The sequence below is a fragment of the Hesperophylax consimilis genome, chromosome 20, assembly GCF_061612785.1.
Source record: "Hesperophylax consimilis isolate HC1 chromosome 20, BYU_Hcon_1.0, whole genome shotgun sequence".
Classification (NCBI taxonomy): Eukaryota; Metazoa; Arthropoda; class Insecta; order Trichoptera; family Limnephilidae; genus Hesperophylax; species Hesperophylax consimilis.
Genome location: NC_142855.1, coordinates 15507027 through 15534991, shown reverse-complemented (window position 1 = coordinate 15534991; position 27965 = coordinate 15507027). Strand labels below are relative to the sequence as shown.

Genomic DNA, 27965 nt, shown 5'->3' with positions numbered 1-27965 from the left:
ATAAATGTATATTTTTACATCACACGATGCAACTGAGTATTTTGGTACAGCCTAGTGGGTCACGTGATACGCACTCCGTCTCGTTCCGGCAGCACGGTAACAGAGAGAGAGTGCGTATCGAGCGATCCCGTCAAAACGAGTAGCAGTGCGATAAAAACATATATTTTGTTATATCCAAATATGTTCAAAAATCGTTTGTTAAAATCCTCTGGGGGCGCGCTGTTATACCCTGTATGGATAATGTTTAATAAACTATATACAAATAATAAATATATATTATAAAATAATGTTAAAAAATTGATCAAAGATTAACAAAAACAATATCGTACACACAACACGGGTAATCAACATTTTAATTTAATTTTTTCTAATATGCATTTAGTAAATTGACTGATTGATTTAGGACAAATGGAACATATCCAACTAACCATCATGCCATTTTCTCGCAGGGGTAGGCAGAGAGGACGAACTGCCGAACAAATCGGTCTTAGCACACACTCCTTGCCTCATTCACATTCATACATACGCTTCAGTTATTCCGACTCTTTAAATGGCCCGACTCAAGCACCTGGTTCCCTTGTCTTCCTCTGACATCCCGACATCTTATAGCATTCACATCTGCGTCATATATTCTCCTTACACTCCATTCATTTGCTCTACATGCCTAAACCATCAAGCATCCATTTCTTAATCTTACTCATTACTTTTAAATTCTTTGCGAATCTCCACATTGATCGCACGATTATACATGGTTTTACCACACATACGCCTCAGGAATCTCATTTCTACAGCATTCAGTCTACTTTCATCCTTCCTGTACCAGTTCCATGCCTCACTTCCATACATCAGGGTAGGTACCAGCACTCCATTGTGGACTGCTAGCTTCGCTTCTTTGGACAATATTTTTGCTAGCGCCAACTGCGTTCAGCCCTCCATTAATGGAGTTACCTGCATTTCCCCTTCTTTCAATATCTCTGTCTTCCCATCTCTCGTAAACATACTTCCTAAATCCACCTGCTCAAGTATTCCTCATTCACAACTATATTGCACACTGTTTTCGTACTCTCTCTTTATAATTACGTACTCATAATCAACTCATTCTTCTTGGATATTTCGTTCACCCTAGAAAAGAGAGAGAGAGAGACTGTAGTTCTTCCATTCTGTCAGAAATCAGCACTGCAGCAGCATACAACAGGCAACCAACTTTCAGATTACTCAATTTCGCACCCAATCCCACCATTTAATGGATTATTAGTACTCTCTCTTTCAAATACTATGATTTAAGACTTACTTACATTCATCATACATACTTCGTTCATTAGAACACGACAGACTGTAGATCTTCCATACTGTAAGAAATCCGCGATTTGCGGAGCAGTCTATTGTGAGACGAATGTTCGATTTTAACTGACCTGCCTAGCGTAGCAACGCTAAAAATGAGTGAGGTGGGTAAACTATAACACATTTATAAAAGTATATAACTAAATAGTGTAAAAACATATTCAATTTTGGAAACGTCGAAACATTAGTTTAGCCGATTTGGAATGTGTAGTTAAGTTTTTAAGCAGCCAGCAATTTGCACACCATTGTAAAAAGGACTAGTAAAATAGTGATATGATAATGCAAGTTGCTTGTATACTGTCATATTCATTTATTGAGAAATCACAATAAGGGAGATGGTAACGCCCCCTCCGCACTCCGCGTTCTCGATTTGTTCACCTTTTCCTGATGGGTTGGTCCATGATATAGAATTCAGAGGTTCCCAAACTTTTTTGCCCCTTAGACCACTTGATTTTTTTATCTGTAGACCCCCTGCCTGCCGAATATTGAATTTTCCTAAAACTATTAACGTCCCATGTGATAATCATTTATTTTTTTAGTAAAAAGATTCCCTTCCCTTGCCTGTCCTACAACCGGGTGGCGGTATAGTTCCTCTGTCTTTACATTGTGCAGACAGGGGCGCCCTTGTGAGGTATTACACCAAATGAAAATGAAGCAGGATAAGCAACGGAAAATTCTTTCTGTAGCTGGCCCTACAGAACTGCCTCTTAAGTTCTTTGTCAGTGCTTATTCCGGTCAGTTCTTCTTGTCACATGACATCCGATTCTTCAACGTTCCATTTCCACAGTCAAAATGTCCTCAAACTTAGTTTTGAAGTCTGTGTGAAGTGCATTTAAATGTTGAACGTCATTATTACCCTGGACATTTTTAAAAAACAAGTTGGGGAACTAGGAAAATTCGTGGCTTCCAATGTGCAATGTTTTGGTTCAATATATTAATTTTGACGAGAAAAGGAACATAGACTCCATTTATATACCTCAATTAACAAATTTACGAAATATAAAACTACAAATATGAATTAAATAATTTCACAGTCTAATATATTTGTGTTAGGTGTATTGTGTCATTTACGGAACTCCTAAATGTTGACTTGAGGTAAATGGGGATCCGCTCGTATGTACCCCCATTTGAATCTCGTGGACCCCCAAATTGTTTCTCGCTGAAATAGACCCCCAGCAAGCCGATATCGACCCCCAGGGGTCGATATAGACCACTTTGGGAACCTCTGATATATATCTTATTAAAGTCATTTTTATCATTAAAATTATTACTAATAGAATTATTACTAATATTATTCTCAATTAATTACCGCATTAAATTAAACATATTTTATTTTGATAATTATTTATATACAGTCTGATAAATAACCGAAGGCACTGCAATCGTTTAAATGGCAACATTAAGGACGGGTTGTTTTGGAGATTTGAACAATTCATCAAATTTCAACGTTAATTTTCAGGTTCTGTGAAAGTCCTATTCAAGTTCTTTTGTTATATCATTATAAGCAGAGATGTAAAACCATTTGAAATGCAAAATGGAAATGGGTCAAAACTTTTCCATTTGAAAATGCAAAATGGTTTTTAGAAAAGCATTTCAAATGCAAAATGCAAAATACCTATTTTCAAAATGCATTGAAAATGCAAAATGGTTTCTCAGGTCAAACAATTAAAATAATTATTGAATTTTTAAACAATTTTGTCATTTAATAATGGACATCAATGTAGAACAAACATATTACATGATGGTAAATCCAAAAACACCACGACTACAGATTATGAAACCATAAAAAATTTACGCGGGACTAATGTTGCCAACGTAAAAACATAGAAACTGCTATCTAAAATTTAATATTACAGCGTCATGGCCCCATGTTCAGTATTTTTTGTAATGGTATCACTCAATTGTCAGGGCTCCTACCAGGGAGCAACTTGACAAATGTAAATTATCTCTCATAGCGAGGTTGAGGACCGACTGATATTTGGGGCTTATGAAAAAAAGATGAGTGGAGATAGTAGGAAGAATGTTACAAAAAAGCATTTAAAATGGAAAATGCATTGAGAAAAGCATTTAAAATGCAAAATGGAAAATACCCAGTTTGCATTTCCATTTGAAATGGATTTATTTGAAATAAAGCACATCTCTGATTATAAGCTAGTTCCTTGAGAGAACTGAAATAATAACAGAACTTGAAAAAAATCTGTAACAGAACCTGACAATTAACTTATTTGAAGAATTGTTCAAATTCTCCAAAACAACCCATCTTTAATGGTTTTCATTCAACAGTGTGTTAAAATTAAAAAAAAAGCATGATTGCATATTTTGTACCCTAATATAAATGAATTTTTCTATCGATTTTCATTTTTCTAAACTTCCGATTTTATGTCCGGGTTAAATCTTCCCCACAGGAAAAACTAAACCCTTCCACACACTTTTCCACAAATGATCCATCTAGTCAATCCACATTATGCAAGTGCATTATATAAGCATAATAAATACAAAACAATACAAGAACAACACGTCAACTCACCAGAGATCAAATGGGAAAATAATTCACCGACTCCAGATATTTTCATATCAGAGGGTTCGGCTCGGTAAAACTTCTAACAGGGCCTATAAATCCTACTGATCCCTCAACATAAATATTTAATAATATATTATCATTATTTAATGACAATGCAGCCTTATATGAGATGATCAATTACACTTCATGCGCTGCGCCACAAATAACTGACTCGATAACGTACACAAGAAGAACGCGGCGCGATGGCTAAAAGCGAGAAACAAAATTAGTCAGGGTTTTCACTATCATTTAGAGAATTTCTTCCAGAAGGTTAATATATATACACGGGTACATATCAGCTAGTATAAACAAATAACTGTTTTCAATGCTATTATAAATATCTGCTATTTATTCAAATTGATTATCTAAGCTGAAATGATAATTATCATACCTTTTGATGAAACACAGTTTTGCTTTGAAAATTGAAGAACGAATTTACAAGATTTTTGGTTTACAAAACACATCCACGTTTATTCTATAAAATAAGTTCTTGCAAATAGCTTTTGGTGAATATAATCCGTTCGCTCCCCGTAATGAACTTCAAACGACAAAATTACATTTCAAACTGATTATGATTTATGATAAAATACTTTTCCCCCGATGAACTAGAACCTGCTGTCAACACTACGGGCGGAACACGGGCAATATTCGGTACATCCGATTCGGAACACGTTGTATTTGAATCGTTCGCTTCATCGGGAACTATATAATCACGAGCATCGAGACCGACAGAATTCTGATTATATGCCTGAATTTCGGGACCGATAAAATCTTCCTGAACTTCAATACCGATGGCATTCTGATTGCAAGCTCGAACATCGGGACCGATAAAATCTTCTTGAACTCCAAGACCTATAGCATTCTGACTACGCGCTTGAACTTCGGGACCTATAAAACCCTCCTCAACTTGGAGACCTATGGAATTTTGATTATATGCTCGAACCTCGGGAACAATATAATCTTGACTATACGCTAGGACATCAGAACCTACAAAATTCTGCGCTTGAACATCATCAGAGTTTGTGTTATCGTGATAGCTTGCTTCAAGATCAGAATTTATAAAATTCTGATTATCTGTGACGGTACATTTCAACCGATGTTGGCTCATTTCGATGTGTGTTTTGAAAACATAATGACAAGTGGGACATTGGTAATTCCCTTCAGAATGTCTTTTCATATGTTTTACATAGCTGTATCGACGGAAGAAACTCTCCTGACACACGTTGCATTTGAATGTGCGCTCCTTCAGGTGTATGTTGCGGACGTGTTCACTCAGATGGCCGTTAGTTCCGAAGGGCTTGCCGCATTCCTCACACGTGTACCTGGCGATGCGTCCGCTGTAGGTTTGACGTATATGCCGACGACGCGCAATGATTGTTGGGAACGGTTCTTCGCAGAATGGGCAGCTGGAAGATAAATATATCATGATATTAATTAAACGTGATTTCTGCAGATGGATAGACAAGGAATTTTGAAGAAGAGAAATATGAAGATATTTCGAAATAACAAAAATGCAGAATTAGCTAAGTGATTGTTTTATGTCTTTCACAATTATTTGGAGGGGAGTTAGGTGAACATCAAAAAAAGATGTAATTATTGAAGAAGATTATATCAACAACTACTATCAACGAAAATATAAAATAGACTAAGCCACAGAAAATGAAAAACGGTCGCAATCGAGACTCAAACCCAGATACTCCGATCTTACTGATGCAACCTCATTACTAAATAACTTGCTTGTTTTATGGAAAATTATGTTTTTGTAAATTGTACAGATTTACCAGATAATGTGTTATTCAGAGAAATGATTTTTTAAACGTATCCATAAGGATACGCTGGCGTTCAAGAGGTTAATATAAAAATGAAACTAATAAGGTAGCAATAGCTCAATTGATAGACGCCAGTCCCGGTATGATGAGAGGTCCTGGGTACGAGTACCAATTGTGACCGTTATCTTTTGTTTTATGTGCTTTTGTCTGTTTTATATATTCATTGACATTATCTTCTTCAGTGATTCAATATTACAAAGAGGTTTATGAGTTTCCATTCGATATCCCTAATAAAATGCAACGTCCTACACTGAATTCAAGAAGCAATGGCCGTTAAATGCCGATATCTGCAAAGTTGGGGAAATTGTCAAGATCGATGGACAATCTCAACATCTGCAGTAGAGGGGACACTTTAAAAGGCATCATCCTCTACTTCCAACGAAATCCAACGTTTCAATACGAAAATTTCTGCCCATTCTGCATGTATTTACCTACGCTCGGTCAATCAAAGAATCGACCGAGATTATTAACTTCTGTCTTTCATCGCGCTATACAATAAACGAAATGGCACTGTGTTGTCCAAGAACAGTTGTCTCTCAGTAATTAGCCGTAATAATATTTAAAAGTATTTAGTTTTCGAAAACAAAATCAGTTTTTAGTTTTCAGATACGTTCAAAATTATTCCATTTATTTAGATTTTGTAGCAAAGCGGAAATAATTGAATCATCTTACAGAATATGCCAGAATTTTTTTATTTTTATTTATTTAACGCCCAGAGGCTTTTACATGGTTGGTAGTATAATTTTAATTTGACAGATACTTTGAAACATAAAAAATAAAATAACATTTGATAAAAGCCATGCAACAAGTCATACAAACACAAGAAACAAAAACAGAAAATTACAGCTATTTGTAGGTTTACATGATGTGTTTAGGAGTATTGTTGAAATAAATGTTTTAAATGATCCACAAAACTTGCCAAGTTGGTATTGAATATGTCAACATCACCCAAGTAATGATTTCCCATGGTGTGAAGTCGTTGTATCGGAGAGTGGGCAATGTAGTTACGCTTATGTGTGCTGCTGTAGAATATTGTATTTTGTCGTGTTGTTACTGTGGGTGTATGTATGTTTATAAGTTGCAGGAGTTCACAACAGTCGAATTTAGAGTCAAGTATTTTGAATAAGAACGTGAAATCGTTTATTTTACGTCTATCTTCTAATGTAGTTAATTTTTAGAGTATTTAATAAGAGATGTGAAATACATGTTTTAACTTTTAGTATATATGCATTATAATCCGTCGCTTTCGCTAATTGGACACTTACTAGAGCGTGTTCTCTACCGGTTAGTTGGAGACTTGTCCAGTTTTCGGGGAGATGAATTACTAAGATAATACTGTATATGCAATCTCAAATCAACAATCTGAAGAAAGTTTGGGTCACGTCCACAGCATAACGTATTCGAGAAGTGACTCTGAGTAGTGCAGTTCTAATAGGTGATATATTACTGTTCATAAGTAAAAACAATTCAATGTTATGATGTGTTTATTAAAAGAGAAACTTGTACATAATTTGATTTCTTGATTCGTGATGTTTTTACAAATTGTATATCGGCATTTTAAGAGGAACAAATGTGTGGCCTTTTCATACAAAACATAATTATGGATTTAAAGTCAAAATACCCGACCAAACAGAATGCTGAAATATACACTTGCATGAAACCAAAAGTTCCGACCGCAGTTTGAAAAAAAAAATTATGAGACTTGTGAATTTTTATTAATTATTTTTATTTTAAACAACAATAAAGTGACAGTAATATTTATATGTCATATTTATAAGGCTGACAGATTACGCTATATGCATCATGGCTTGGCCTATTTCAGCATAACGCTCACAATACAATTCCAATGGAAATATATGACGAGCGATATACTGAAATAGGCAAAGCCACGAGAATATATCGCCGTCTGTCACAGGCTTTATTCTCAGTGTTTTTTCAGTTATCAGTAAGTTTGGATCACAGTTTAGATGAAAAAATGTAAGGTGAGTAATTTTTAAAAGTTTTCTGAATAATATACGTTTATTTATAATATTTTTGAAAGCGTATTTCATCACCTTTCAAAAACAAATACGTTCAGAAATATTAATTTATATTGCAACGCGGAAATACACACAAAATATCCAACCTATTGTCAGCTTCTTTTCTTCCTTTCTTAAGAAATATGCCAGAGGCCTGAAGGGTTGACACACAAATAATTGCCATATTTGCAAGAAATCGTATATGACATTTGATCATCAAAAATAAATTATAATTGCTTTCATTACATCATAATTTCACCACATTTCAAAGCTGAATATAAAATCCTGATATTAATTCAGTAAATAGCATTCAATATTTGAAAATTCCATGTAAAAGATAACATATTTATTTATATCATATAGTCATATAATAAATAATAATATATATTTGCCATTCCCGCAATTTTACAATCGCTGGATGTGTGAAATCTGATCGCGTAAATATTGAACAGTGTCGCCTAAGGCCGAAAGCGAAAATTCAATAACTCATAAGTTTAATGGCTTCTTGTCAAAAAAGAGTCTTTTGCGGTTGCCTCGCCTAATTGAAGACCCCATTCCACTTATGAATGAAAGTATTTATTCTTTCAAGGAATCAGTACACTTCATATGTTCATAATCCATCACACACCATAAGTGCATGTATCATTGGATTGTAAAGACATTTTTGTAGGGATAAAGTCCTCTACAATGATAATATATTCAAATAATAAAATACCAAACAGTGCGAGCGGTATGAAAAATAGTCCAATACGTGAAATGACTCAAACTAAACTGGAGATTGAGATTGCATAAAAACTGTAGATTTGTGGAGACGCCTTTACAAGTGGCACACTAGCCAATCCGGACAAGGCATCTCAAATAACGTGGACAGAGTGTCGCCTAGCAGCCAGGTAGCAAATTACCCTTCAAGGCGTTTTATTTCACGCTGATAACAAACCCGTATAGTGCTGTTTAACGCCAAAAACCGACAGTCGACAAAAACGGCAAATGCCGTGTCCCGACGTCAATGTGTTATCTTAAAAAATTATCATTAATTTGATTGGTTTTTTTGGCGTCAAATCCAAAATTAAGTTTTGTATGCAAAAGGCCATGCAGCCATTTCTCTTAAGGCCGATAAGACGTTTTGGTATGACAACACTAGTGCGCGGCGTAGTTCGTTATATGCTCGCCTCGTACTAGTTTTGGTAACATTTAATAAACTTATTGTGGGATAAGACGTGCAGAACAATGTGCACAACTTTCGACATATTATATTATTTTAAAATACATAACTAGTTAACCTAAGTGTGATTTTGTACTACAGCGCCGTCTCACAAGTTGAGACGTGAGCGCACGGGGCATGCATTTCATGATTGATTGACCTTATTATGTAGAGACGGTAGCCCAGAAAGAGTTAACAATATGAAAGAAAATTAATCACACATATGTATGAAGCCTTACAGGTACATCTGGTACCACTGGCCACAGGCCGTTGGGACTCTTGGGCAGTATTCACATAAATTAAAGTGTCTTTGAGTGAATATAATGCAAACGTACTAAAATTCCAAAATCCTGTACAAATCGCAAGTGCGCCCCACGCTGGAATTTTGCAGTCACTTATGGTCAGCTCAGACGTCGGGTAGGAATTCTGTTCTGGTTGTAGCGATATTTCAGATGCTCCGAAGAACTAGTGTCATTGATGGCACAGCTGGGAAACACGCACCCAACATTCGTACACAGTTGACATAAAAACCCTCTACTCGGCATCAACAAATGGAATTAATACAAAGAGTAAAAAAATTCTATAGTAACGAACACTAACCGTAATTAAATTTGAAACTGATTGTGATTCATGATAACGTATGTTCCGCTAGATGAACTAGATGCTCCTGGCGCAACAGGCGTTACATACGCGATACTCGACTCGTCTGGTTCAGAACACGTATCAGTATTTGAACCGTTGGCTTCGTCGGGATCAATACAATCCTGAACATCGGGACCTGCGCCATTCAGATTATATAGCTGATCATCGGGGACCAGATAATCTTGATCATATGTATTGGAGTATGGAGTATTGGATCCTGTACTACCCTGGTCATGAGATTGAATATTGAGGTTTTTGCTGTGCTGATAATCCGTACATTCTAATCGGTGATGACGCATTTCGTCGGCTGTTGTGACAACATAGTAACAAATATGACATTGATAATTACTATGGGCATGCATATTCATGTGTTTTACGTATTCGTTACGTCGGAAGAATCTCTTTTGGCACATGTTGCACTTGAATGCGCGCTCCTTCAGGTGTATGTTGCGGACGTGTCCATTAATATGGCCGTTTTCTCCAAAGGGCTTGCCGCACTCCTCACACGTGAACTTGGCTATGCGTCCGCCGTAGGTTTGACGCATGTGCCGACGACGCGCTATGATTGTTGGAAACACTTCATCGCAGAATGGGCAGCTGGAAGACAAATATATCACATTAATATTAAGTAAATTCTGTGCAATTTTTTGAATAACAGAAGATAAACATGCAAAAATGACTTACGGTCGTTATTTCAACTTTTTGATAGATTAACTTGAGTAACGAGTGACTTAAAACATTCTTTGCGGGAAACGAGAAAACTCGTCATACGCCTTCTTACAGTAAGACGCGGGAGACGAGTTTACTCGTTTTGTTGCGCAAAGCGCTAAGGAGCGGGAAACTTGTAAACAAGGGGTTCTAGATGTGTGCGGGGTCATGTGTTTTCTATTGTCGGCGGTACCCGATCTATCTACCTGTCAATACAATGAGTTTGAAACACAACAAAATAAAAAATCGTTGTCGCGTATGTTCCGCTCACAAACTACGCAGTGAAACGCGGTACATGTGCAAGTTTTGCAATGTGCCCCTGCATAAAGGAAAGTGTTTCGAACGCTATCACACATTGAAGCACTATTAGGATATAGTTTTTTTTATATGTATTGAAAATTTCTAAACAATCTTGTAATTTTGTATGAATAAATTTCGATGTGTTATTTCGATTGTGAAATACTGTTTTTTCTATGATTCCCAAGAAAGTAGAAAGCTTTTGTTCATAATAAAAGGAATTACACATACATTGCTAAGTAAATAAATAGAGACATCTTTTTAAAGTAAAACACTGAAAGTTTCATTGAAAAATATCAAATAGATCATAAGATATGAATATTTTGTGGAAAGTCTAATTTTGGCGCTAAAATTTAAAAAACACTCGCGCTTCGCCCCCAATTTGGCGGTAAAATGCCCGACCATATAGTGTTAAGTGACTTAAGTAATCAACTTTGTGATTAAGGCAAGAGGCTAGCGGCATAAGTGATTAAATTACGTAGCTAGTGACTTACGTGATTGCTTAGATAAGTGAAAATAAAACAATATTCTATTGCCTGTTCCAAACTTTGATTTTTTAAGTAGCCCTCTCATATTAACAATAGCCACACCGACCGGTTTCGAAAATCCATAGACAATAAAATGACATCAAAAGTGAAAGTTTCTAAAGCTAGATTACTCAAAAACCCAAAAAAAGAAAGAGCGTGATGTTTAGTTAACTAGTTTTAAGAAATAGACTCACTGAGAGAGCTTGTAGGACTATCAACAGTACATTGTAACCATTGTTGAGAGCGGAAGCAAATACTAATATTGTCACTGCAGTTCCAGTTACCGGACGCCGATGTGGAACCGGTTATTTAACCAGTTACTTTTGGAACCAGTTCCAAAAATAACCGCTAAATAAATTATAATACAAAGATACACATGTGAAGTTAATTAAAGGTAATCGACCGATCGGTGTTCGATTCAATTAATAATAACAGTTTACTGTGGTTTAAAGTCAATAACTCCGTCCGATTTTGCCGTCCATTGCAATTCTTTAGGTTCTATAAATTTGGCAAACGAACGCTTAACATGTTTTTGCAAACTCGCCATAATAATACGTCAAAAATCGCCAGAGTGGTTATGCTAAAGTTGTTTAGGGATAGGAGTTCTTTTGTGTTTTAAAACTAATTTTAGATAAAGAGGAGATGAAGAGAAATATAGGATAAGGATAGGAGATGCTCTCGACACATATATTAATTTATGACGCGTTACTTCTGTTCGGTATTTTTCAAGATTATTGCTAATGTCTACATTGTGAAATTTAGTATTATATTGGGGAATTTTAATATTTAGGATTACTTTTACAATTTGGGAGGCGGGTATGGGTACCGCCGCCCCGGGAACCATTCATTGTATAACCAACACCTCTGCCATAGGTCACCGTAAGCAGGGGTGCCCGGGTTCACGAGGTGAGGATTATCTAGGTCTTGGCGGCGGATGCGAAGCCCTCATACCCTTTTCCTTCTCTGATTTTCCTCTGCTTCCTTTCCTTAATAAACCCTCTACACAGCATCCCCAAGATGACATAGGCTTTGAGGGAAATTATTTTCCTCAGGGCCATCAGGGACAGGAACATTTACTGTAGAAAACAGGATGAGGAAATATCAAATACCCATTCATTTATGGTGACTTAACATTGCTGTTTTTGGATACATTCAGAAATATTCCATTTACTTGAGCGGAAAAATATAATACAAATTCTCCAGCGTCATCAATTCTGACAGCGTCTTTAAGAAATATGCTGTCAATACACACGGGAAGCTTATGACGCAGACTACACCAATCTAATAACACTATCATCGATGTCATGGTTGTCTGGATGGAGTCCCCCCTGATGGCTTTCTGGAGACGAGAGACAATCAAATATCCTCCATAAACGACTGCTTGCATACATTCTTCACTTCGGCCTGACTAAGGCCCACGCAGAGAACTCAATGACAACAAGGTAGTTAGAGTGGACGATATTGTTCATTTAATTAACAACGACGATGAGAACAATGGAGAAGCAACCCAAATGACAACTAGTTTAGTTTAATCAGGCCTCCAAGAAGTTGGGCGTCTTGTACAGGGCTAGGAGATTCTTCAACAGTGACCAGCTGCTGACCCTGTACAAGTCTCAAGTCCGCCCAACTATTGAATTTGGGAGCCACCTTTGGGCTGGTGCCCCAAAATACTTGATAAACCTGCTTGAGTCTGTGCAAAGGAGAGCGATCCGTCTGATTGACAATCCGTTGTTAACAGACCGATTGCCTTCTCTAATGCATAGACGCAATGTAGGCATGCTGTGTCTGTTCTACAGGTATTTTAATGGTGCCTGCTCCAGGGAGTTAGCAGCATTGATTCCTGATGCACCGGTGCACGTGCGCGAAACTCGAAGGACACGAGCTGAACACCCGTTCACGGTTGACGTTGGCTTTATGAGAACGGGCCGTTTTTACGACTCGTTTTTGTGTAAGTCGGCTCGTATGTGGAACGAGCTACCGGCATCTGTTTTTCCTCCCTCCTATAATCCGAGCCTCTTCAAGGCCCGCATTAACAAATCCCTTCCTACAGCCCCTCCCTTATTCCGCCTCACAACGCCGCCCAACCGGGTGGTGACATAGTTCCCCTGTCTGTACACTGCACAGGCAGGGACGCTCTTGTGAGGTGTCACATAAAAAAAAAAAAAAAGTTAAGATTTATTTATAAGTAGACTTGTCTAAACTTGGCTAAACCTCATTAAAATCCATATACAAATTTAAATAGATCTTTATAATTATATTCATCCCCCTCGTCACAACTCAAGCGACCCAAAGTACACAACTGAAGAGGTATAAGTACAAAACTGCAAATTGAACTAGTTAACGGAGACGAAACGATTTGTTACAACGTCATAGGGTAGATGTTCAGTGGACCGCCCCAGATACAGAAGGGAGAAAGTACCTCCAGAGGCTGTGCGGGAAGAGGTTGGGCTTGCTTTGGACACAAAGCAGCGCAGGACAGGGACTCCTGGAGGTGCCTTCAGGAGAACATGTGTGTAGGTATGAGAACTACAATCACAAGTCAAGATTGGATAACTGTGCCACCTTTTGGACACCAGTCATCGAGGTAGACGTGCTCACAAGGCCGACAGTATAAAATTAGCGCGTTAACACGCTGTTCTAAATGACGATTTGATTTCGCGGCTTGCCGGTACAACCACACCAAATACCTTCTGGCAGAGAAAGGCTTAAACTGGTTCCTTGATAACTCAATACAATGATAATTCATTTTAGAGCGTTGAAAAACTAACCTTTAAACCTAACCTATTTAACCTGGTTTTGGTTTCATCACTTTTCATGACTATCACTTTTTAGAGGCATGTTGAATTGTCATTTTGGTGAGTTATTCGGTCACCTTTTAAACTATCCTTGGGGTCTAGCACGGTCGATCGATAAAACCCTATATCAATACAATATTGACTAAATCCGTCATTTACAGTTATCAGGCGGCGGTTCGCGCCGCGACCGCACCGGAGACCGAGACCAGAGACGGAGACAGGATACCGCGACTGGTACTTGTCATTTCGCTTCGTATGGGGGCTAGTTCGCGCGTGCGACCGATACAGGAGACAGAGACCGGAGACAGCAAGACGGTCTCCGCCCCGGACCAGTAGTGTCTCGCGGCGCGCTTGAGAAGCACGCATGTTTGTTGTAAAAAATGACTGCTTTTTCTGACGAAGACTGTGATCAAGCAGCACCCTCCGATATACAATGCTTACTTGTCAAGATAAACAACAAAAATTAAAAATATTTTATGTTAAAATATTATATTACAAGAAGGTACTTTATTGCTTATCTGAATTCTTGACATAATCAGTTCCAATTTTGAAAATGATACTTAAATTCAAAACAAATCCGAGCGTTAAGCGAAAGTTCCCGAGCGGTCTCGGTCTCTACCCACAGTACACGCAGAAGAGACCGAGACACTTGTCGCGGTCTCCTGTCTCCGTCTCTGGTCTCGGTCTTTAGGCGGCATGTGTGATCAGCAATCAATCAATTGTCCGACAATTAGCAATTAATCAATAATACCGCTGTCAATACACACAAGTTCTTGAATAATGTCATTAATTATGCAAAATTACTGGCTTATTAACCAGGGTCCGCAGTGTTGAAGAATCTTGCCCACGCACGGTATGAAGCACTGCAATTGCAGTGTCGACCTTATACACACTTTGCCTTCGGGTACTACAGGGTTAGTTAAAGAAACAAATATAAATGTCACTTTATCAAGTATGGTATTCTCTGTGTTGGCTTTAACAAAAATATCTTTGTATTTATTGAAGTTTCTTGCTGGCCCTTACGGGTTTATTAATGAAGGCAAAGAAACGAAGCTCATAGAATTGAAAGATGTCGTATACACAATCAATTAAATCAGTTCCAGCTTAGAGAAACCGAATTTAGAAAGTTGTTCAGAATATCGCGAGTTATGGCAAAAGATCGATTGTCTCTTTTTAGTGTCAAAATATATATATTTTAAAGTGAGTAACAATTCGTATATGTTTAGGAATGTGGTTTCCAATCGACAATTGTTGTGTTGCGATTAACAAGCCTAAACGAGCATTGTCGACCAAGCTAAATCAACATAAGATAAACCTATTAGTCCTGGGTCGATCGTCAATGACCCGCTCTCGAGTTTCCAAAGGGCAAGCGGGTTATTTTTTCATCAGCACTCGGGTCTCGCGACCCACTCTCGCAAATCTACTCTCGCGATCGTGCATCACGTCTCGAATCACAGACAAAATTAATAGAGACGGTAAATTCCTTAAATCTGAAATATGCTATCACTGTGGTTGCAGTTTACAGTTACCCGAGACCTACATAGAACCGCTTCTTCTTTCAGATATATTTGGAACCGGTTCCTGATGACGGGAAGGTTGGTCGGCAATAAGTGTATGAATATTTTACCTATCTATGTAACGTCGAAAGTGAAAGTAGCCAGGCCTGCGATTCTGGAGTTAAACGATCAATCGTTTTCGTATGCGCCGTCTTCGAGTGAAAAACTACTAGTCGTCGCAACTAACTTTTTCGAATGTTTCAATTTTACGTATTCTTGAGCGTCGAACGGTCGAAGTTGGTAGAAGAGATGATTATATTGGCACCACTGTGAATATTGTCTATGTTCCTGATGTTTTTGGGATTTCTATGGTGTGACTGTCAAACAGACAACAGTTATTCGTTATTCAAAACAGAAATGGCTGCGGGACATATTACAAATTGCCAAAAGCAACTCTTAATTGAGCTTGTAAGCTCCGATAAAGACTTAGTAAGTGGGAAATTTTTACCCACTTTTACATTTGCGGAATCCGCGCGGTAAAACAAAAATTGACAGCTAGACTAGATTTTGACAGCCAATTCCATAGAAACGCCAAGAACCTACCACTCGCTGCCCTGTTTCTACTGGTTATACCCAGTAGTTGTTGTGTGGAATGACTTTTGACGTTTGGCGTCGAAGTATGTACCTTCGACCAATTTCGGGAATAGCAACGACGACCAACGTACGTACTTTCGACGGCGATTACTAGCGCCCTCGATTCAGGAATAGAGCCCCAGGTGACAGGTAATTGGGTCGTGTATGACCTAGTAGCGTGCCCGTAAAATGGCCCAGGTCGTGTAAAATGATCGTTTGACCCAGCTCTAACGCCAATATTGTTAAGTTATCGATTTGACCGTGCTAGACTCCCTGGACTGCAAGTAGTTTTATTTACCGGCATCCATTGCTGGCGTCTATCTCATCCAAGGCCTTGCAGAAAGACTGGACGTGGGTCACATTGACGGGAAGCATCTTGTAGAGGCGCCCCGCGTGGTTGCGCACATTCATCTGCAGCGGCTCGTGCGCGCTGTTCGGTCGCGCTTCATCCACTATCATGCAGTCGTCATCGCCAAAGTTGCAAAAGCTCGTGGGCACCAGCAGGCTGCCGTGGATCTCGGGGTCGTGGGTCGGCTCTTCGGGCTGGTCAGCTGTAAGAAAAACGTAAATATTATTGTGAACACCTTCTTTACAGCAAAACACTCTGTCTTTATTAAGACGAGAAACCTTATAATTTTAAGTCTTGGAGTTGCAAAACCCTCTCTGGAAATTTCTGCTGGTTTTAATACAGTCACAAAAAGTACTAGAAATTAAATATAATATTAATATTTTTCGCTAAATATGAAAAGAATAAAGTAAAATTATATTTAGTATTAAAGATATATTCTTTTATATGCTAGGTGTTCCAAACAATATTTCGTAACTATATCTAGATTACCGAAAAAATTTAGAGCGGATTTTGCAACTCCACGATTCAAATGGCAACGAGTGTGTAGGACAGCCTGGAGGCCAACATTCTCTCTGTGGCTAGAAACCTAACTGTTAGCCACCTCGTTTCTCAACATGGAAGGGGCAAACCTAAACACTAGTGACATCTCTTGGATAACTTTATGAGCTACCACTACTAGAGCCATCTATGCTAAGTAGCTCCAACTATCTTAGATAATGTACAGGGTTTTCCAATAAGAGGTGTTATTTTGAATAGCCCGCTATTTCGATAGATGTCACTTTTGAAGCTGTCATTTTTTGACATTTGACAAGTAGAAACTACGCCATTAATAAAAATGTAACGATACACGCTTCAACAACGCATTGAAATTATTAAAATTCACTTGAGTGAATCAAATGCAAATCATCTTGAGTGATGAGGCCCATTTCCACCTCGGTGGCTTCGTCAACAAGCAAAATTGTCACATCTAGGGCTCGGAAAACCCAAGAGTTATTGTTGAAAAGCCTTTCAATCCTCAACGTGTGACTGTTTGGTGAGGATTATGGTCCGGCGGAGTCATTGGACCTTACTTTTCGAAAATGAGGTTGGAGCAACAGTTACGGTGAATGGATCGCTATCGAGAGATGATTAATGATTTTTTATGGCCAGTATTGGATGGTACTGATCTGGACAACGTTTACTTTCAACAAGACGGCGCTACGTGCCACACAAGCAACGAAACCATTGATCTTTTACGATTGAATATCAAAATAACACCTCTTATTGGAAAACCCTGTACATAATCGTTTTAGGTGGGAGTCAAAGCCCTTCAACACTGTACAGGTATGTCCTAGAAGTTTAGGTGGGAGTTATGTACTAATTATGTAGAAGATTATAAATTTGAGGTACATGTATACATGCATAAAAAGTCATGGCGGCAGTTTTACTATTTTTTGATGCGTCAAAAAATAGTTGCTGATCTGTATGTAAGTTATTTTTCTTTTTTGCTCCTACCATCATGTAGAATCACTTCCCGAAGTTACTGCACTTTGACCCCGGACACCCTGTATATATAATACATGCATATTGTGCTACATATACATATACGAGCCGAACTGCCGAACTGAACCTCAACCATAGATATATGAATATTAGTAGACCTGCCCTAAGTGATTAAAAGCGTATTATCCCCACTCCCCATACCGGTTCCATTGGAGCCGGCTGGGCTCGCGTATGGCCTCAAGTGAATTTAGAAAACGTGACGTCATCATTCTTGTGCGAACTATGGTCGAGGCATCATCGGTTCATTTTACGAAATAACACGGCAAAATGTTGACTTGTGATATGAAAACTTGTAAAAATAGATGTGAAAAAGAGAATAAACCCAATTGTCGTATTACATTCCATAAGTAAGCATTATTTTACTTTATTTTAAGATTATTCACACCGTATTATATGGATCAGTTTTAGAAACATATTCTATCACATCACAATGTAGCGATTCTCAAGTGTGCTCATCGTTGTTTACTGGGGTAAGTAAATTATGAAACATTTGTAAAAGTGTCTTAAGGGCCATCTCAAAACATTTTTCGAAACTTTACGCCGATAGATGGTGTTATTTTCAATATCGTCTAATAAAACACTTTTAACACGTTATGCTTTATAATATTGAGATGAATTATTGGTTTGCGAACGTATATAAGTAATATTAATCTGTATAAATTTTTATGGTACCTATAATTACATAATCGTAGAAAACGGCTGAAAAATACACAATTTCATTGCAAAAAATACGTCCAAAAGACATTTCACGCAGCTCCGCGCGCGTTGGTACAGGAAATTTTTATTTACCCAACCAAAACCATTTGCGAAAAAGACTCCATTTCAAAAAATTTACGATGTTTCGCATGAGTATGAAAGAGACACGAGATAGAGGTTTGTTCAATTCACTAAACTAAATCAATGCCTGGGAAGATTAAATAATTTATAAAAGGAGCCGGCTAGGAACAACGGTATGTGTGCCGGGAGCTGGCGTTAACTGGACCTTTTTTTTAAAGGCCGCTTTTGCTAAATGGACATAATCATACCAAGCGATGTAGGTATATACCTACATAGTAACCATGTATTCGCGCGGATGCTTGCTCACAAATATTTCGCGAATAAGTCAAAAGGTTACACATTTTCTTACATTTCTATGGGGCGCATTCATCAAACCAACGAAGTGGTTAGAATTGCCAGACGGAGAAACAAATTTGTCATATGCATAAGTCAGAAAGGGCTCTCGACGTAACATCAAGCATCTAAATAATATAGGCATTGTTTTGAAATCAGCTCGCCACGTGCGTCGTAATATATGAGTGTCCACAAAGACGATGCCTACAGTGTGCATATGAAGTCGCCTTTTCACATTAAAAAACTTTTTGTATTTTGTAAATGGGTATATTTTATTTTCACAAATGACAAACATGTCATGTTAATAATAGTAAATCCTCTATAGGGCAGAAAGGTGATTGAAAAAAAAAACTTTTTGTACAAATATCTTATACACGGTGTCCATAAACTAGTTGTAAAACTGCCATCACAGTAAGCGGAAAGCGTTGCCTGGGTCGTGATGGAGGAATTAGCCAGCTGTGGAATTGAACTCACGATGCCTGGCGGGAACGACGATAGTAAAAGATTTTTTATTTACTTATTTATTTATTTTTTATTCTTTTCACATATTCTGTCCATATTTCTTTTTTTTGTAAGATCCTTTTTCTTTCAATGTTTGTTTTAATATTTTGTCCGATAGCTTGAATTGGTCTACTTTGTCCAATTAATTCATCATCTTTCTCACAGAGAAGCAGTCCTGGATTTCTCCACAAAAATTAATTTTAGGGGTCTCGTCATTCGAACACTTGTTTTCTTTATTTCCGCGCCAGTGTTTGTGGGAACTAAAAGATATAATATAAAGGCATTAAAGGAGTATAATTTTTGAGCAACATTAAATATGAATCACCCTATACCAAACGAGCGACATGGGTCATAAAATAACAAGCGTGATGGTTAGTTAGTTAGGTAGGTACCGAGAAAATATTTAAAAAATAATAAAATATTTTGAAATAATTTCATAATACTTACCTGTATTCCGATTCGCCGTGCTGACGTTTCATCCCTCACTCTTTTCCCGGAATACTGATGATTCTTATAAAGGGCACGCCTCATTTTTATGGAATAACAATGCTGTACAAAATCGAAAAAAGTCACTTCAAACCGCGGCAGACAATGACTGTTGTAGCCCAGCTACACTACTCGCGAAGTTGATCGAAGTTGACCGAATACGATAGTGTGGGCACGAACTTCGCTTCGCTTCGGTCATCTTCGCTTCGCTTCGCCCGACTTCCGATTGTTGTCGGTAAATGCGCCCGAGTCAAAGGACTCGAAGTTCGAACACGAAGTTTCTGCCCACACTACTCGGTTCACTTCAGTTCGCTTCGAGACGTCGTGTTTGGTGGTTGTGCGTGCGCAGAGTCATAGTGACTATACGTAATAAAATATGGCTTCTACACTGTGGTCACACGACCTAATTTTTTTGTTCCTAGAAACACTCCAATCCGAGGCGGTTATTTGGGACCCAATTGAAAGGGACCATAAAGATAACTAACTAACTAACTAACCTTGAATAAACTTGACGGCCGGCATAGTCCAGTGGTAACGCATTGGACTGCCATTCCGAAGGTCGCGGGTTCGAACCCGGCGTGCGCAAATAAATTTTATTTGATTGATTTGTGTTATTTCACAATTAATTAATTAAAATAATATATAGTATATTTGCGGCACGTTCCAGAGTGGAAGATACTACCAGTATCGCCCTGGTGTAAGACCACCATTCAGAATTGAAACGTTGCTCCAAATGGCTTAAGCCGTGTTTAGTGACTAGATCTGAATAGCCAGGTACTTCCCCACCTTCCTCTTTCCCTTCCCCACTTACCTTCAGCCTCACAACATCCCCCAATTGGGGATGCCATAGTCTCACTGGCTCCAGACGGGAGCAGTTGGGACTCTTGTGAGGTATTCACTATAAAAAAATAAAAAATAACCATCACGCCGTTTCCCCGCAGGGGTAGGCAGAGAGGACGGACCGCCAAACAGCTCGGTCTTGGCACACACTCCTTGCCTCATTCACATTCATACATCGTCTCATACATACTCTTCTATTATTCTGACTCTTGACATGGCCCGACTCGAGTATCTGATTCACTTGATCGTGCCATGTCTTCCTCGGGCGTCCCCGACTTCTGCTACCATTCACATTTGCATCATATATCCTCCTTACACTCCTATCTTCGCTCATTCGCTCTACATGCCCAAACCATCTAAGCGTCCCTTTCTTAATCTTACTCATTACGCTTACATCAGCCTTGCCCTCTTTGCGGATCTCCACATTCCTCACACGATCAAACATGGTTTTACCACACATACGCCCTTGAGGTGATTTTTCACAAAAACGGCGCTTTACAAATTATCCAATTATTATTATTATTATTATTATACGCCTCAGGGATCTCATTTCAACAGCATTTAATCTACTTTCATCCTTTATTTGCCATTTATTTTGTGTAGCGGCCGCTTTGAATGAATGAATGAGAGAATGTGAATTGGCGGGCGTCTAGCTAGTGATAGTTACAGATTTAAGAAAGTTCTAAATAATTACAACCGCTCTCACTATAATTATTATACAGTTAATTTTGCCTTTTTTACTGCGTGCCAAAACCGCAAATGTTCCTTGCGACGAGTAATACTGGAACATTCGTAAAAAAGCAAAACGAACATTCTATCAGAATAACAAATCAAGCCGCGCAAATTGACATTTTTACTACAAATTTACTGACCACTTTAACACCGTAGGAATGGGCTAATAGCGTGCACGTGAAACATATGGCTCGCACATATGTTTGTCTCCTTCTAACACGGATTCGGACATTTCGGCTGGCGGTGCCCGCATAAAATAATTACTTTTGTTAATTTAATTACTTTGTTATTATAAGTGATAGAACAGTGAAATTTTCGTTCGCGATAAACTCATTACGAGTATTATTTTTCGGTACTAAAATAAATAAAATATTATCTGTAGTTTTCAAATGTGGCTGAAAAATAGATTGTATGGGAATTGTCACATCTGTTTCACCTTAACTAAATACTCTGAAACTAACTACGACTCTGCAAACAGAAGAAATTTACTTTGCCGAATTTGGACTTCGCAAATTAGTTCATAACGTGGCGAGCAATTTGCGCTCCCATGTAAAAATGTCTATTCATTCAAAAGCAGATTTTACTTTTAAGAAGTAAATGGTGATATTATAATGCGAGATGCCTATTTACTGTCAGATTGATTTATTGACGAATCACAGTCAGCTTTACCCCCTTCGTTCTTCAACAGTTGATTTTACCCCTCGCCATTATCTTCTCGTCTATTAATTCCTATATCTGTGACCTCAACTTATGGGAAAGGAACGAAGAAACCCAAAATACCCGCTTGCAGTTGCTTCGTTCCTTTCCCGTAATTCGTGGCTCGATTCGGACTGTTATGTTAATTTACCTCAAAAATATCTATCAAGGTAGATAACCCCTTTGTACTTATTACGGCAGAACGTTTATATTACCAATATTTCCCTGTAACATAGCACGCTGTTGCAACAAAAAGATTCCATTTGGTACAGTAACATTGCCGTGTCATCACCTTGTTGTTCCAAGAGCATGACAGATGACTTCTTGTTGTAATCTAACAAAAGTGGATTCACAGCTTTCGTACGGGAGATAATAATAATAATATCTTTATTGTGACAAATTTTCAAACAACTATAGAAATACATGAAAGACTGTTATGTGTACATTGGTTTATAAATTAGTTGAGTATATGATTTTATCAACGGAAAGTAATATATAAACAGTAGGTAAAATAAATGTAAATAATATAAATGTCAATGTGGTTATTTGTTAAGGTTTATCATAGCCCGCCTCACTAGGCTTAGGGGGTATTTCACTATCTCTGATTATGTTCTGACTAAGCACTAATCCGGGGATTAGTCATTTTGTCGTTTTCACTATATCTGAATAACGCTAACGCTCGGGTTAAAGTTCGATTTGACTAATCAGTGCTCGAACTTCACGTTAGGCGCTATTCCTCGAATCAAAGATGGTGTCAAAACATTCCGAGTTTAACAGCTGAGAAGTGAGTCGAATTTTGTTGAATGAATTTGAATGCTTGTATGATCCATCCTGAATTATTTGATTGTGTTCAAAATAAGAAACAATGTATTAATTCGACACGAATCTATCTAAAATGACCTGATAATCAACATAACATAACCAAAAAAATGCACACTTTGCGGTGTGCGGACTGTGACGCATGACAGCCGTGGCAGTAGATGGGGTAACTGCAAACATTTTGCGATGTTGCCAGACTATTTCGAGTGTTATCTATCCGGAAGCTCCGCAACAATGGTGAAACGGTCGCCGTTGAATAACGAAGTTATTCTGATCTTTAAAGCCAGCCAACGGATAGCTAGTCAGATATTTAGCCCGACATAGTGAAATACCCCCTTAGCCTGTGTTGAGGCAGCTATCTACCAAGTTTATTTATAGTACTATAACGTACCTACAATTATATAACAATACGAACACTTAATAGTTAGGTAGCATCAATATCGATACATCATTTACCAAGTTCGTTTATAGTCATTATAATATACCTACAATTATATGAAAATACATACAATAATTAGGTTGCATCAATAGCTGCGAATTTGGATGAGTGCGCCGGTAAAGACCCTATCATTACTTTTGATCCAAATTTTTACGCTATCTTTGAAATTTTTTTGTGAATGACATGTTATTATTTTATCAGGAAGAATGTTGTAAAGTCTTGTCGCAAGATATCTAAAGTTTCGTTGACCAAAAGTAGTGTGCGTTACAGGAATTTGAAGTAAGTCTTTGTTATTGCTTCGAGTACAGCGAATATTAGATCTTTTTTCGAAGTATGTATGTATATTTGTGTATAGGTGAGTGAGTATTGTTTTTGCGTATGTCTGCCGAACATCAAACACATTCATAATATTAAAGATTAAGTTCGAGTCAGTAATTAGAGGAAGCCTAAGAATTATTTTTATAATAGTTTTCTGTGCCTTTATGATTGGGTCTAGTGCAGATGAAGTTCCACCTCCCCACGCTATGATACCATACTCAATAATAGATTGATAGAGTGCAAAATAAACCATTTTAAGTGTTGTGAGTTGAGGAAGTTTTGTATCGTTCTGAAGAAGTGCATGGTTTTTCTTATTTTGTTTGCAATTACTTGAGTGTGAAGATTCCATTTGAGGTATGGATCAATGGTGAGGCCGAGGTACTTTATCTGAGCAGAGCGCTCAATGTAGGGGCACTGACAACATTCATCGGAATTCAAACACGAGTGTATTCTGATGGAGGCATCATCAGGAGGTTGACCAGTAATATTAATACTTGGTGTGACATATTTAGTTTTCTCGGTGTTCAGTGTGAGCGTGTTTAAATCTAACCATTTTTTTACCATGCTTATGTCCGTTTCAGCTTTTTTGTAGACAGCTGGCCAAGTGTCAGCTTCAAACAGTAAGACGGTGTCATCGGCAAAACTAACGATTTTCCCCTGAATATTAATGTTGCATAAGTCGTTAATATACAACAGGAACAAAGACAGACCTAATATACTACCTTGTGGTATACCGTAGTTAGATGAACAAGTGTTGCTAAGTATGTTATTTATTTTAACTTGTTGCTTGCGCTCATTAAGGTAACTTTTAAAAAAGTTAAGTTCGTTTCCCGTAATACCGATTTGTTCAAGTTTGTTTATTAATTTACTGTGTGATATTGTATCAAAGGTTTTGGAAAGATCTAAGAAGATCTTTGTGCTTATTACGGCAGAATGTTTATCTTACCAATATTTCCCTGTAACATAGCACGCTGTTGCAACAAAAAGGTTCCTTTTGATACAGTAACATTGCTGAGTCATCACCTTGTTGTTCCAAGAGCATGATAGATGAATTCTTGTTGGAATCTAACAAAAGTGAATTCACAGCTTTCGTACGGGAGATAAACGATAGACTTACGGAAAAGGTTGTTGAAGAAGGATTGCGCTATTTCCAGCTGTCGCCTGAACTTGACAGCCTCCTGAAGCTTGGTGATGCAGGATCTGCACATGAAGTATTTTCTTTTGCTGCTTTTCACGTCTTCTGTCACCTGCAAGAAAGGGGAAATTTAAAAAAATATATTTCCCACAGGACCTGTCATCTTTAGGAAAGCCGTATGAAGGTACTTTTTAAGGAAATGAAGGAGAGTTAATTCAGGGAAGGAAAAAGGTATGAGGGTTGGGTAGGAATTCGGTGTTCAGTGTGTCCAGATTTTTTTTTTTTTATATTAACTCCACACAGGAGGCCCTGAAGAAAATAATTTCCCTCAGGGCATATGTCATCTTTGGGGATGCTGTGTGGAGGGTCTTTTTGTGGAGAGGAAGGAGTGAACATGGGTCTTGAAGAGTTCCATGTTGTAGGAGGGAGGAAACACAGAGGCCGGCAGTTCGTTCCACAGCCGAGCTGTTGAACTTAAGAACGAATCGTAGAAGCGACCCGTTCTCATGTGACAAATGTCAACCGTGTACAAATGTTGGGCGTGCGTTTGGCGTGTATCCCGACTACGCACCGGTGCCGAAGGGATCAATGACGCTAGTTCCTCAGAGCATCTTCCATTGTAATACCGATAGAACAAGGACAGCATACCTACCTGACGCCTGTGCTCTAAAGATTGCAGTCCGTTTGTTAAGATTGGGGAATCTATCAAACGGACCGCCCGTTTTTGCACAGAGTCAAGGGTTTTTTTCAGGTATTTAGGGGCTCCGGACCAGAGATGGCTGCCAAATTCGACAGTAGGGCGCACTTGCGATTTGTACAGGGTCAGCAGTTGTGTACTATTAAAGTATCTGCGGGCCCTGTACAGTACGCCCAGCTTCTGAGAGGCCAGCTTTACTCTGGCTTCGATGGAGCCCCCGTACCTGAGCTGGTCACTTATAGTTACACCAAGCATATCAATGGAAGGCCTGTTCGGAAGATTGACGGACGAATGAATCCATCCTTCCCACTGCAGTGCAAGGCGATGGGTCGAGAGAGTAGAGCTGAAGAGGTCAAAGTGTCTCTCTCAACCGCCTGCCCCCGATCCGGCACACCACACAACTGGCGGGTATACCCAAGACTTGGATAAACCTCACTCCATGAACCCTTTGCTGTCATTTTGGACTTTTTTGTATGGAGTAACACTGGTTTCAATCTAAATAGTTGTTTTTTGTATTAATTGTTGAAACAAAGTGCATTTTAAAATAATTTCTGATAATACCAATATTTTTGTGTTTTGTATAGAGCCATTTATGTTAATAATTACCCCTAGGGCGCTGTACAAATCTATATAAATACAAATTTTAATGTTCGTTTGTTCAAAATCTCAAATCTCCTAAAGTTCTTCACGGATCGTTATAAAATTTTGACACAACGTTGCATTCTAATACGCGTGTTCAAATCATGGCATTCACAAGTAAATTTATTTGATTAATTTGTGTTATTTCACAAATTACTCATTTACAATGATATAAGTACATTTGCGGCATGTTCCAGAGTGGAAGATACTCCCAGTATCGCCATGGTGTAAGACCACCATTCAGAATTGTAACGCTACTTGAAATGGCTTTGGCCGTGTTTGGTGACCAATCTGAATTAGCCTGGAACTTTCCTCTTCCCCTCTCCATTACCTTAGCCTCACAACATACCCCAATTGAATATTACATAGTCTCACTGGCTCCAAATGGTCGGAAGTAGTTGGGATATTATATATGTTAAATATTAAAAAATTGTTAACCTCGATACAGGCTTACTCCTAGTGAGGTTGATTTTTATGTGAAAAAAAGTGTATTATTTTTCTCTTATTCCGCATCACTCTTAAAACGCAATATTTCACTTTCAAATAAATGGATTTAGCTTTATTAATTCAAAACATGATTTATTATGTCAGGGGAGACGGAAAAATACGCACTTTTAATTTTAATTTCGTTTATTAAGTCACTTACGCTATATGTCAATTAGTATGCGACGCCGTTATCAAGAGTTGGATTGTATTCATAATATTGTATTAGAATTAAATCACAAACCAGTCTATACAAACCTAGCGTAGCCCACAAACTACTTGAAAACTGGGATATAACTCTAAAGGGGACGCGAGCAGGCGTTATTAAAGGTTCCCCAACATTTATAGTAACTTTTTGTAATAATATAACTAAATTCAAGTATTAATTCAAAGTAAACATTCCATATTTACCGTGAAGCGGAATTCGTAACCTTTTCCAAAAAGTGTTTTATGTATAGTGAGATGCAATAAACAAATAATGCACTGAAGCTAAAGGGACTGGAGAGGGACTATGCTGTATAAGATAGTGTATCTACCAATCAACAATCAACATTCATGCACTGAAAACTCACCTTGAGTGAAAAGCAATACGCTATCAGGTCGGCGTACGTATCGTCATGTTCGTTGAAGGCTTTATGCATATCAGACAGATCCCCTTCCTCCAGGCAACCCCAGCATACATCACTGTTGCAAGTCGCCGGAGCTACATCCTCAACTGGAGCAACCACCTCTTCAGTCTTTAATTTTTTACTTTTAGCTTGCTTCACTTCGCATCTCTCCAACTTTAGCTCCAGCACAAGAAGTCGGCTCAAATCGAAGTCTTTTAGTTTCATCATGGTTGTACAAGTTTAAAATTAAGATTTTAACGTTTAAATGTGAAGTTTAATTGGTCTGCGGTAAGGAAATCATGTGAAAAGATGATGTATCGGCAGAAAACACTAGAAACAAGAATTATTGCGGAGTTTGACAGCACCTCTGACAGATGGCGGTTATGGCGGCAAACATAGAGATGGTCAATATTTGTGTTGCAGTTACTCGGTTCCCAGTGACTTTGTCGCTGGGTCGTTTGATGTTATTTTTTTAATCGATTCTTTTGGAAATTTTATACATAATGCTAAATTTGTGAACTATT

General features: G+C 38.1%; 1 protein-coding gene across 2 annotated transcripts; it reads right to left on the bottom strand.

The window, feature by feature from the left end:
* Positions 1–17: 17 nt before the first annotated feature.
* Positions 18–27796, bottom strand: LOC149414182 (uncharacterized). Of its 2 annotated transcripts, none has more exons than XM_089644292.1 (4): positions 27406–27796; positions 24997–25126; positions 16346–16598; positions 18–5307 (listed from the first exon to the last, which is right to left on the bottom strand). In XM_089644292.1, exons 1-4 carry the CDS (start codon positions 27667–27669, stop codon positions 4455–4457), a joined length of 1500 nt encoding a protein of 499 aa, XP_089500418.1. In that variant the 5' UTR covers positions 27670–27796; the 3' UTR covers positions 18–4454. The 2 variants fall into 2 exon arrangements, with proteins under 2 accessions (XP_089500418.1, XP_089500419.1); XM_089644293.1 differs by lacking the exon at positions 18–5307 and adding an exon at positions 8145–10188.
* Between the last annotated feature and the right edge of the window lie 169 nt (positions 27797–27965).